Source organism: Callithrix jacchus, chromosome 21 (genome assembly GCF_049354715.1).
Source record: "Callithrix jacchus isolate 240 chromosome 21, calJac240_pri, whole genome shotgun sequence".
Taxonomy (NCBI): domain Eukaryota; kingdom Metazoa; phylum Chordata; class Mammalia; order Primates; family Cebidae; genus Callithrix; species Callithrix jacchus.
Window position 1 is genome coordinate 39,405,338 of NC_133522.1, and position 12,944 is coordinate 39,418,281.

The 12,944-nt window shown below is 41.9% G+C and overlaps 1 protein-coding gene across 5 annotated transcripts in view; it reads left to right on the plus strand.

Moving 5' to 3' along the window:
• Positions 1-11,721, plus strand: part of IFNAR1 (interferon alpha and beta receptor subunit 1) — a 29,877-nt gene extending 18,156 nt beyond the window's left edge. For 4 of the 5 annotated variants that reach the window (XM_054249145.2, XM_078358736.1, XM_002761395.6 and 1 more), the window contains 5 exons: positions 4,110-4,309; positions 4,412-4,566; positions 8,134-8,284; positions 9,317-9,462; positions 10,996-11,721. In XM_054249145.2, coding sequence (XP_054105120.1) covers positions 4,110-4,309; positions 4,412-4,566; positions 8,134-8,284; positions 9,317-9,462; positions 10,996-11,229 — 886 coding nt within the window. In that variant the 3' untranslated portion in view covers positions 11,230-11,721. The remainder of the gene's footprint in view (positions 1-4,109; positions 4,310-4,411; positions 4,567-8,133; positions 8,285-9,316; positions 9,463-10,995) is intronic. The other variant, XM_054249144.2, reaches the window with a different exon arrangement.
• The last annotated feature ends 1,223 nt before the right edge of the window (positions 11,722-12,944 follow it).

The window sequence follows — 12,944 nt, forward strand, 5'->3', positions numbered from 1 at the left end:
GCTCTGTCACCCAGGCTGGAGTGCAGTGGCACAGTCTTGGCTCACTGCAACCTCTGCCTCCAGAGTTCAAGCAGTTCTCTGCCTCAGCCTCCCAAGTGGCTAAGATTACAGGTGCCCACCACCCCACCCAGCTAATGTTTTTGTATTTTTAGTAGAGACGAGGTTTCACCATATTAGCCAGGCTGGTTTTGATCTCCTGACCTTGTGATCCACCCGCCTCAGCCTCCCAAAGTGCTGGGATTACAGACGTGAGCCACTGCACCCGGCCTGATCTTTTTCTTAAGAACTCACTTCTTCCATGAGTCCTTCAAATGGCCTCAGTCAACTTGCTTGTTCAATTCAAAAACTTAGCCTTCCTATTTTCTTTATTACTTTAGTGGTTTTGACAAAATTTTGTAGTGGTTACTTCAGTGGGAAATTAGTGAAAGTTGGAAAGAACTGTGTTCTGTGTGGTTGAGTAGAGACTAGCTAAATACAGATGAAATCTAGGCACTGCATAAATGAAAGAGAAATGGCCAGGTGCAGTGGTGCATGCCTATAGTCCCAGCTACTCAGTGGGCTGAGGCAGGAGGATTACTTGAGGCCAGGAATTAAGGCTACAGTGTGCTCTGATCACACCCACAGATAGCCACCACACTGCAGCTGGGGCAACTGAGATCCCCATCTCTAAAAACTAAAATTAAAAAACTCATAAAAGAAAACTGCATGTAGTTTATATTGATTGGAAAATTATAGGGGATGAATAGAGAAAAGGAAAATTAAGTAGAAGAAAAAGTGGGTTATGGGGAGAAAAGAGATAGAAAGATATACATTGGGCCGGGCGCGGTGGCTCAAGCCTGTAATCCCAGCACTTTGGGAGGCCGAGGCGGGTGGATCACGAGGTCAAAAGATCGAGACCATCTTGGTCAACCTGGTGAAACCCCGTCTCTACTAAAAATACAAAAAAAATTAGCTGGGCATGGTGGCGCGTGCCTGTAATCCCAGCTACTCAGGAGGCTGAGGCAGGAGAATTGCCTGAACCCAGGAGGCGGAGGTTGCAGTGAGCCGAGATCGCGCCATTGCACTCCAGCCTGGGTAACAAGAGCAAAACTCTGTCTAAAAAAAAAAAAAAAAAAAAAAAAAAAAAGAAAGAAAGATATACATTGGTGACAGAGGAATAGAGAGAGCAAAGGGAAGTATAGCTAGGACAGGAAGGAAAAGTTAGAAAAGACTGGAAAGAGAAAAAGTGAGGGAGAAGGGAGGTGTGAGTACTGCTGTGATCAGTTTCTCTCCATCTTTTAGTGTTAATTTTGAACCAAGGGTGACTGGTAGGATGGAAATGTATTCATGTGCATATGTGCCCCACAATACATATATAACCTCACAAACCAACCAGGAAACTGTTCAGTAATCTTTTGTGTATACCTCACTTTCAGCAGTGAATAGATAATAGGGTCACCAAATAGATAATGATAGGGATTTCTGATGGCTGATCTCTAAGCTTCTTTTAGGTACTTAGCACATTGTACTGGAGAAATGGAAAGAGTCAACAGAATGAAACATGGTTCTAGAAATTTAAAGCAGTTAGCCGACGCTGCAAAGCATTGTGTGGTTTAGGACTGAAGAGTATATACAAATGATAAGGGTTCAGAAATGGAAAATGTAAAGGTGAATAGGGGCTAAAGAGACCAAAGAAGCCACAAGGAAAGAGATGAGGTATGAACAAGGCCTTGATTGTTAATTCATATTTTTCTAAGTAGACGAGTATTAGGTACTAGTTTTCCATTTCTGTAACAAGTTACCACAGACTTAGCAACTTAAACAGCTGTTTATTGTCTCAAAGTTTCTGTGAGTCAGGAGTCCAAACATGGCTTAGCTGCATCTTCTGCTAAGCAGTCAAGGTGTCAGTCTCACACGTGACTCAGGGTCCGCTCCCAAGCTCACATGCTGTTGGCAGAATTTATTTCTTGCAGCTCTAGAACTCATGGGGGCTCGCTTCTCAGAGGCCATCAGGAAGGGAGAGTCTGACCTTTAGATCCTTTTTTTTTTTTGAGATGGAGTTTCACTCTGTCACCCAGGCTGGAGTGCAATGGCATGATCTTGGCTCACTGCAGCCTCCAGCTCCTGGGTTCAAGTGATTCTCCTGCCTCAGCCTCCTGAGTATCTGGGACTACAGGCATACACCATGCCTGGCTAATTTTGTTTGTATTTTTTTTGTTTGTTTGTTTGTTTGTTTGTTTTTGAGACAGAGTCTCTGTCACCTAGGCTGGAGCTCAGTAGCACAGTCTTGGCTCACTGCAACCTCCACCTCCTGAGTTCAAGCAATTCTCCTGCCTCAACCTCCTGAATAGCTGGAACTATAGGCACGTGCCACCATACCCAGCTAATTTTTGTGGTTTTAGTAGAGACAGGGTGTCACCATGTTGGTCAGACTGGTCACAAACTCTTGGCCTCAAGTGATCTGCCAGGCTTAGCCTCCCAATGTGCTGGGATTACAGGCGTGAGCCACCGCGCCTGGCCTTGATGCTCTTTGAAGGGGCTCATCTATTTAGGTCAGGGCCACCCAGGATAGTCTCTCATTTGATTAACTAGGAATCAACTGATTTGGGACCTTAATTACATCTGTGAAATACCTTCTTCTCTGCCACTTAATGTAACCTAATTATAAGAGGAGGGCCCCCATCAAATTTACAGATCTTGCCCATACTCAAGGGGAGGGGATTATACAGGATGAGTGCTTCAGGGGGCAGGAGTCTTGGGGGCCATATCAGAATTTTGCCTTCTCCAGTGGGGAGGATGTCTTTCTATGGGGGGAATACAGTGATCCGAGATCACACCACTGCACTCCAGCCTGGAGTAGGGCAGCAGAACATTCAGACACCAGATTGCAATAGGAAGAAAGCTGAATAAGTAGAATGGGACAAGATTAGGGTCAGCCTCAGTCTGTCCTATACGCTTTTGGGATTTTATGTTGGGGTGACAGTTAACCTGAGCTCTGGATTTGAGGAAGGTACACATGATGACATGGTACGTGGGGCAGTGGACTAAGGAGACACTAGGGAGAGACAAGGAAACCAGTTAGGAGGCTGTTAGAGTTCTGGGCTGGAGCTGAGATGCTTTTAGCTGTTGCTTTCTGAGCAAGCTGCTTAACCTCTTCAGTCTCATGCTTTTATACCTGCTCCCATAACACTGTGGCGGGTCTCTGTCGTAGCGCTTTTCAGTTGGTATGCTGGCGCATGTTTAGCAGCTGGCTTTCCAAAAAGAAAATGTCCTATTTTGTAGTGTTTGCTTATTTTTATGATATAAATATTTCCACCATGGCCACTTTCTAGCTACCAGCCTGTTGTCCCTGAACATGGAGTTGGAAGATAGGCACAGTAGCACCCCATTATCATCCAGCTACAATACAGAAAGATAGCACCAAGAGCATAGACAAGAAAATGAAGTAAAAGAATTAGGACAAGATGGAATTTTGAGTATTTATTACCTCTGTCTTTAAAAATGTTTTATTTGCAAATTTTTAATAATGGTTTTCATTTAAAACCCAGCTTGCACTTTGGGAGGCTGAGGCAGGTGGATCACCTGAGGTCAGGAGTTCGAGACCGGCCTGGCCAACATGGTGAAACCCTGTCTCTACTAAAAATACAAAAATTAGCCGGGCATGATGGTGTGTGCCTGTAATCCCAGCTACTCAGGGGGACAGAGGCAGGAAAATTGCTTGAACCCAGGAGGCAGAGGTTGCATTGAGCTGAGATCCCACCACTGTACTCCAGCCTAGGTGACAGAGTGAGACTCCATCTCAAAAGAAAAAAAAAAAAAAAAAACACAAACCGGCTTGCAGTGTTTCCTGGAAATTCTAACATGTTCTTCCGCATTGCTATGAACGTTCTTCCGCATTGCTATGAACCACCTCCAGCAGAGAGAGCACTTTCTCACAGTCTGCAGCAGTCTTCCGGTTTTCTTTTATGATAGATGCTTATCTCTTCCACTGTTCGTGAGTTTCCTGAGAGTGGATACTGTTTATTTCTGTAACCTTAGCCCCTAACATAGTATCTGGCAGATTGTAAATACTTAATAAATATTTATTAAATTACAGTGTGGTTGAATTTAAAAATTTTTTGTCTTAAAAGAGCCTTTTTAAAAAGGAATCCTGTGAACCATTCGAATAAATGGAAACAAATGCCTGACTGTGAAAATGTCAAAACTACCCAGTGTGTCTTTCCTCAAAATGTTCTCCCAAATGGAATTTACCTTCTCCGCCTACAAGCATCTGATGGAAATAACACATCTTTTTGGTCTGAAGAGATAAAGCTTGATACTGAAATACAAGGTAAGGCAGTAGGTTTTACTTGAGATTGTAATTCTCTGATTGTTGCAAGTTCTTAAAATTGTTTTTCTAATTGAACATTGTGTCCTTATAAATTTTTTCTAGCTTTCCTACTTCCTCCGGTCCTTAATGTTAGATCCGCTAGTGATTCATTGCATATCTATATTGGTGCTCCAAAAGAGTCGGGAAGCAAGCCTGTGAGCCAGGATTATCCACTCACTTATGAAATTATTTTTTGGGAAAACACTTCAAATGCTGAGGTAAAAAGACTGTATAGTATTATTTCATAACTTAGAGTTATAACTATGATTTAGGTAAATAAAGCTTGAATTTAAAATTGGGGGGAAATTTTTTACTTTATGTGGGCTGGGTGCAGTGGCCTGTAATCCCAGCAGTTCAGGAGGCCGAGGTGAGACAATCGCTTGAGCCAAGAGGTTTGGGACCAGCATGGGCAACATAGAGAGACCCTGTCTCAACAAAAAATGTTATAATAGCCTGGTGCAGTGGTGTGCACCTGTATTCCCAGCTACTTAGGAGGCTGGGGTGGGAGGATTGCTGGAGCCTGGGAGGTGAAGGCTGAAATGAGCTATCATCATGCCACTGCACTCCAGCCTGGGTGACAGAGTGACTAACAGCCTGTCTCAAAATAAAAAAATATTTTTAAAAATGTGATTAACTAAGGTATTTACGGTATGAAGAACATGAGCATTTTTCATATTTTGCATGGTAGAGTTATGGGTGAGCTGCGTCTGGGCCCGTTTGCTTTCAGAATACAGACTCCTGAGCCTGTTGTTGTTACTAAGTGAGACTCTGGGGATGGAACTCAGGAATTTGCATTTTTAACATGATTCCCATGTATTCATCTAAACCCGGGTTTCTCAGCACTGTTGACTTTTGGGCCGGATAATTCCTTGGGAGGGGCTGTCCTGTGTGGTGCAACATCCTGGTTTCTACTCACAAGATGCCTGTAGCGTTCCTTCCTAGTTGTGAAACCAAAAACATCTCCAGATATTGTCAAATGTCCCCTGGTGGCACCTCCAAGGGGACAAAAATTGGTTCTTATGGGACAAAAGAATCTTAGATCGTACAATTGTTTGTGTTGCTCCAAAAGCATTGGAAAGCATTCTCCCAAAGTTAGCTTTGCCCAACAAAACCGTATTCCTTAGTATTTAATTTTATGATGGGGAAGGATTAGAAAAACATTGTCCGAAAGTTGTTTAGTGGGGGAGGTAATGAGAAAAGAGTTGACAAACACTGGTCTAAACCCTAAAATTCAGATACCGCTGACAGAGATAACATACACCATCAGCTAATCCCTGTTCCCTAGACTACTTTTCCCTTGTGGAATTATAGTCAGGGATCGACCTTTAAAAATCCTGTGCAGTCAGGCTGGTAAATTCTTTGACTCCATTTTCTATTGGGAATCTAAGCAAATTCCATTGATTGGGCTGCTTCCCTTTTTAACTGTCTGACAACACTGTAACCACAGCATAATGTAGCCCACTGAGAATTATGGTCAGTTTTCAGATGCCTGTAGATCAGACAAACCTAAGTTTGTATCTCACACTACTAAACTGTGTGACCTTACGCAAGGTGCTTTACCTCTTGGGGACTTTGCTTCCTCTTCTCTGAAGTGGTGATAATCATAGCAACTAAACTTTTCAAAAGGATGTTTATAAGGTTTAAAAGGAAGTAACAAATATTAAAATACCGAGTACACTGCTGGACAAGTAGTAGAATTCAATAAATTGTAGTTGCCATCTTGTCCTATACTGGGTAATACATCAATAATTATAGAAACTCTTATTGAGGCCAGACGTGGCAGCACACGCCTGTAATCCTAGCACTTTGGGAGGGAGAGGAGGGTAGATCACTTGAGGTCAGGAGTTCGAGACCAGACTGGGCAACATGGTGAAACCCCATCTCTACCAAAAATACAAAAATTAGCTGGGTATGGTGGCACACGCCTATAATCCCAACCACTTGGGAAGCTGAGGAAGGAGAATTGCTTGAACCCAGAGGGTGGAAGTTGCAGTGAGCCGAGATCACACCACTGCACTCCAGCCTCTGCAATGGGAGTAAGACTTCATCTCAAAAAAAAAAAAAAACTTAGTGAATACTTATGTGTAAGGTACTATGCTAAGTATTGTACATGAATTGTCTCGATCATTCTTCAAAACAACCCTGCCGGATGATATAATCAGTTAAATTGCTGTTTGGCAAATACTTGGGATGGTGCCTTCATCCATGCATCACTGGACTGTGGTTGCTGGAGCCCGAGTAGATATACTGAGAGCAGAGGCCTTAAGTGTGCTTTCAGGGTTTGGCCTGGTGGAGCCAACCTAAACCCCATGCATGGCCTCCATGGGAACTCCCCGGCCAATCTGTAGACTTGTGAGTGAGAAAACTACCTAATTATGCTGTGAGCCACTGAATGTTGAGGTGGTTTTGCTATACATTTATGTATGTGTATGCAGGTTCTCATTCTTTTGCACAGGCTGGAGTGCAGTGATGTGATGTCAGCTCACTGCAGCCTTGACTTCCTGGTCTTAAGTGATCCTCTCATCTCAGCTTCCCAAGTAGCTGGGACTACAGGCACATGCCATCATGCCCAACTCATTTTTTGTATTTTCTATAGAGATGGGGTTTTATCACCATGTTGCCCAGGTTTTTGTTTTTGTTTTTACTTCCTCAGCCTCTTAAGTAGCAGAGACTACAGGCTCATGCCACCATATCTGGCTAATTTTTTTTTGAAATTTCTTGTAAAGACAGAGTCTCGCTATGTTGCCCAGGCTGATCTTGAACTCCTGGGTTCCAATGATCCTCCTGCTTGACCTCTCAAAGTGCTGGGATTACAGGTGTGAATCCCAGGCAAACCCACACAGGCAAGACCACACAGCTGGAAGCGATACCGCTTAATAAGGAAGCACACAGCTGGAAGCGATACCTCTTAATAAGGAAGTTTGAGGCCAGTTCTCTTGACCATTCTGACACTAATCAGAGGTAATACAATGGCAGTTACACCAGACCTAGCATGGACTTATCAATAAATTCGAGTTCTCTTAGGAATATATCCTATGCTTTTTTGGCAGGAGCATTTTTAACTTTCTGATTTGGTTATAATGGGTTCTCTGAAACAAATTTACATTTTATTTATTTATTTTTTTTTAATGGAGTCCCTCTCTGTCACCCAGGCTGGAGTGCAGTGGTGCAATCTCGGCTCACTGCAGCCTCTGCCTCCTGGGTTCAAGGCATTCTCCTGCTTCAGCCTCCTGAGTATCTGGGATTACAGGCATGCACCATCATGCCCGGCTAATTTTTGTATTTTTAATAGAGATGGGGTTTCACCATGTTGGTCAGGCTGGTCTCGAACTCCTGACCTCATGATCTGCGTGCCTCGGCCTCCCAAAGTGCTACTGGGATTATAGGCAAGAGCCACCATGCCCTGCCAACAAATTTATATTTCTTAAACATATACCCTGTAATCCTAGCACTGGCCAACATGGTGAAACCCCATCTCTATGAAAAAAAAAAAAAAAAAATTAGCTGGGTGTGGTGGCATCTGCATCTGTAATCCCAGCTACTCAAGAGGCTGAGGCAGGAGAATCGTTTGAACCTAGGAGGAGGAGGTTGCAGTGAGCCCAGATTGCACTACTGCATTCTAGCCTGGGTGACAGAGTGAGACTTTGTCTCAAAAAAAAAACAGCACATTCCAACTACGTAGGAGAGGCCAATCTTAGATTGAACATAAAAGAATTGAGAAACTACATATTTCCTGATTTCACGAGGTGACTACATTTTATCAATGATTTAATTATGTTTTCTAGAGAAAAATTTTCAAGAATAAAACTGATTTTATTGTTCCTAATTTGAAACCACTGACTGTATATTGTGTCAAAGCCAGAGCTCACGCCATGGATGAAAAGTGGAATAAAAGCAGTGCTTTTAGTGATGTTGTGTTTGTGAAAACAAAACCAGGTCAGAATCTTTTATTGTCTTTTTTTAAAAATGTAACTAGACATAATAAAAGTAATTCAATACTGTACATTGAAAATTGTAAAACATTTTCTCTTTACTGCAAAAAATATATAGAATGTTTTCTGCATGAACTATATGAATCAAAAGTAGACTTTTTAGAAAATACTTGTAATGCTTAATTCTCAATTCAGCGTTTTTGAGTGCTTTATATTTCATCTAGTGTCCATATAATTAATTTTCTTAATTAGTTGCTCTTTAACATTTAATATGACTATTAGTTTTTAATTTTTTAAATATAATCCTTAACATATTTATCATGTGGAAATCACTTAGTTCAACTGAATTTTTTTTATGTGGGAACTGGTTTAGTCTCGTTTTCTGTTTTACAGTTTCTAGTGTTGACTGGTAGAGGCTTAGTCACAGCATATCTATTAAAGTTTGCTGGTTGTATGACTTAAAAGTGCTGAAGGATGCTTGCATGTTTGGCTTGTATGTCAGTATCGTCTTCCTCTCTGAGGTTCTCTTACTTCAGTTCCACACCAGTCTTTAAATGTAAACGTCATTGTCTGTAGTAGCTGTGGACTCAGTGCTACCAGAAATATTTTTAAGGGTATTATTTAGGCCAGGCAGAGTCTCACACCTGTAATCCCAGCACTTAGGGAGGCTGAGGCAGGTGGATCACTTGAGGTCGGGAGTTTGAGACCAGCCTGACCAACATGGAGAGAAACCCCATCTCTACTAAAAATACAAAATTAACTGGGCATGGTGGCACATACCTGTAATCCCAGCTACTCTGGAGGCTGAGGTAGGAGAATCGCTTGAACCTGGGAGGTGGAGGTTGTGGTGAGCTGAGATTGCATCATTGCACTCCAGCCTGGACAATAAGAGTGAAACTCTGTCTAAAAAAAAAAGTATTGTTTAATAGATTTTATATTTCCTTTCATATGGCTAGTCTTTCACATAAGCGATCGGCACTGTTAAGACATTTGTATGTCAAAACATTCATGCTAAACATCACGTATGTATTTTTAGGAAATGCATCTAAAATTTGGTTTATAGTTGGAATTTGTACTGCATTATTTGCTATCCCAGCTCTCATTTATGGTGTGAAAGTCCTCCTGAGATGCATCAATTATGTGTTCTTTCCATCACTTAAACCTTCTTCCAATATAGATGAGGTATGTTGCTTTTTGTATTTTTTTGTCAACAGCTAGGAAATGAACAGGAAATGTGTTTGATTTCAACAGGATATATCCAGAAAATAATAGAAACTGATTTGGGTATTTTATTCAAAGTTTTAGTCAATTAACTTTAGAAACAGTAATTTAATAATATAGCATGGGATAGAAATGATTGTCCTTAATTCCCTATTTTTCTGGCAACTCTGGCAATTCCTAGATTCACTGTGGCATTTGTTTAATCATTTAAAGTCTGTGATTCTTGGCTGGGCACAGTGGCTCACACCTGTAATCCCAGCACTTTGGGAGGCTGGCTCATTTGAGGTGAGGATCCCTGGAGGATCCATTTTGTGGATCACTTGAGGTCAGGAGTTCGAGACCAGCCTGGCCAACATGGTGAAACTCTGTCTCTACTAAAAATATACAAATTAGTTGGGCGTGGTGGCACTCACCTGTAATCCCAGTTACTCAAGAGGCTGAGGCAGGAGGATCACTTGAACCTGGGAGCTGGAGGTTGCAGTGAGCTGAGATCACGCCACTGCACTCCAGCCTGGGTGACAGAGTGAGACTCTGTCTCTAAGGAAATAAAGTCTATGATAGGATTCTTCACAGCACAGACGTCCCCGACTTACACTGTTTCAATTTGTGATGTATTTGTCAGGACATAATCCCATCGTAAGTTAGGAGCATCTGTATATATCCAGAAGCCTGAAATATTCTACCAGTGTAGAAAGTGTATTTTATGGATGAAATCACATAAAACGAAATAACTGAAAACATGAGAATTGTTTTTTATGACCCAGCGCAGTTTTTTGTTTGGCACTTCTATGAAGTTAGAATATTAAATGAAAGCACTATATGTCAACGCCTAAGCACAGAATCTGTTCCTGGGAAATGATGGGTTCATCTAGGGTGGGTTTTGTGAACTTGAGCAAATCATATAAGGGGAAGTAAGCAAGTACCCTTGGCTGTAAACCACCCCATAGGGGTGTGAGGAGCAAAGGACGTAAAGCAGAGAGCCTCACCACTCTACAACTGCTCAGTAAATATTAACAATTTCACTATTCTACCCCGAGTTTTTAAATGTCATCCTATGTACTAATATTCATAGCTATTATTTAAAACAAACTTAAAACTAGTTATAGTAGCTAATAATTTCTCACTTGTACTTCTGGATATCTATGGATTAGAAAGAAAAATTATTATGTCAAAAAAAAATGTCATGATCTCAGTGCCCTCCCACTCCTTTCCTTTCCCAAGTTCTTCCGCCACCTACTCCTGATGGCACAGTGTACCTTCCACTCAGGTACTCTTCAAAGACTCACCACAAAAGGTACTAAGATATGAGTGACCTCACTAATGATGATTTTAAACATTATAAGGCGATTAGTATGTTCTTAGGTGACTTTTTAATGTGCATGTCAGAAGATGGTTTTCTCAGTAATGGACATAAGAAACTAAAGCTATTATAACTAGAAAAGGAATTATTATTCTAAATAATTGATTTCTATTCCTTCCCTTTTTTTAAATTAGTATTTCTCTGAACAGTCATTGAAGAATCTTCTGCTTTCAACTTCTGAAGAAAAAATTGAAAAATGTTTTATAATCGAAAATATATGCACAATTGCTACAGTAGAAGAAACTAATCAAACTGATGAAGATCATAAACAATACAGTTCCCAAAACTGCCAGGATTCGGGAAATTATTCTAATGAAGATGAAAGCGAAAGTAAAACAAGTGAAGAGCTACAGCAGGATTTTGTATGACCAACAATGAACTCTGTCAAGCATAAGGTTTTCTGCAGGAGTCACACTGGGAGCCTGAGCTCCTCGCCTTCCCTCAGTCACTACAAAGAGGACATTTGCTTGTTTGGGGAAAGAAAAAACATCTTCAGTTATAGATCCTAAACATACAGGTAAGCACTTAACTATTTAAAAATGAAATTACACCAGGCACAGTGGCTCATGCCTGTAATCCCAGCACTTTGGGAGGCTGAGGCCGGCAGATCATCGGCGGTCAGGAGTTCAAGACCAGCCTGGCCAACATGGTGAAACCCGGTCTCTACTAAAAACACAAAAATTAGCCGGGTGTGGTGGTGCATGCCTGTAATCCCAGCTACTGGGGAGGCTGTAACAGGAGAATCGCTTGAAACTGGGAGGTGGAGGTTGCAGTGAGCCAAGATTACCACTGCGCTCCAGCCTGGGCGACAGAGTGAGACTCTCTCTCAAGAAAACAAAAAAAAGGAAGAAAAAAAGAAATTACATGAGTTGAGACAAACGTTTCCTACGTTCTTTTCCATGTGTAAAATCTTGAAAAAGCCTGTCACTGGACTTGCATTGGATGAGATGAGTCAGATCAAAACGATGGCCACCTGTCTCCCTCCTGCCAGCCCAAGTGCCACTGAGCTAGCCGTGCACTGTGGCTAAGGATGGCAGCTGTGTTCCTGTCCATCACCGGTGCTGCTGCCCACTGCATGTGTCCCACCTGTCTGCTGGCATTCCTAGCATTCTATTTCATTCTTCCTCAGGAGAGATTTCAAACATCTGGTCTTTTCTTTTAACACTGTGGGTAGGCCCTTAGGAAGTTTAGGAAAGTCTGAACACATTATCACTTGGTTTTCTGGAAAGTAGCTTACCCTGGAAAGCAGCTGCAGATGCCAGAAACATGCTCCCTAAAAATGTTCAGAGACTTCTGTTTATCTATCCCGAGAACATTGGTTTCCACATCACAGTATCTGCCCTTACATGGTTTAGGATTAAAGCCAGGCAATCTTTTACTGTTCGTTAACACTTCCGCTTCAAAACTTACCAGAACAATAGCTTCTGGCTGGAATTTGCAGTCACTGAAGTCATAGAAAATAGGTAACTAATTAGAGAAATAATTGTTATATTTTAAGGTCTGAGAGTGTGTGCAAGTTTTAATATACATGCCATGCCAGGAGACAGTGTATGCAGGAAGTCTTGGGACCAGAAAACGGCAGTGCTGGGAGACTGACACGGAAGGAGAAGACTTCCGCAGGAAAGAGGTTGCTGGCTCTGGTGCAAGAGGAAGCATGCTGTTCCACGGGAGCCTGTGCGCCTCTTCAGCTCTCAGTGATTCACACACTCTTGTTATGGGTCATCTGTGTCACTTTCAGTACCACGCTGGCTTCTCTGCACTGCCTAGCAGTATACAGATAGTCCTTCTACTCAGCCTGCTTGGCCTTAAAATACAAATCATTTAATTGAGGGAAAAAAGGTAACTAAGAAGAAAAACCTAATTTAAGAAATTACATAATGCTTTCCAAAGGCACTTACAACTTATTTTTAAATGACTTGTTACTGGGAATTACCCATGGATATCCTTAATAGGCAGGAAGTCTGGGGATTCTGGTGGCCTCTAGGGCAGAGTTGTCATAGCGCCGTCTGGCAGGGACCAGGTGAAAGAAAGGAGACAAAGTTAAGAGCATGCTGGGGAATAGCCATTGCTAAGGCCAGTCTCA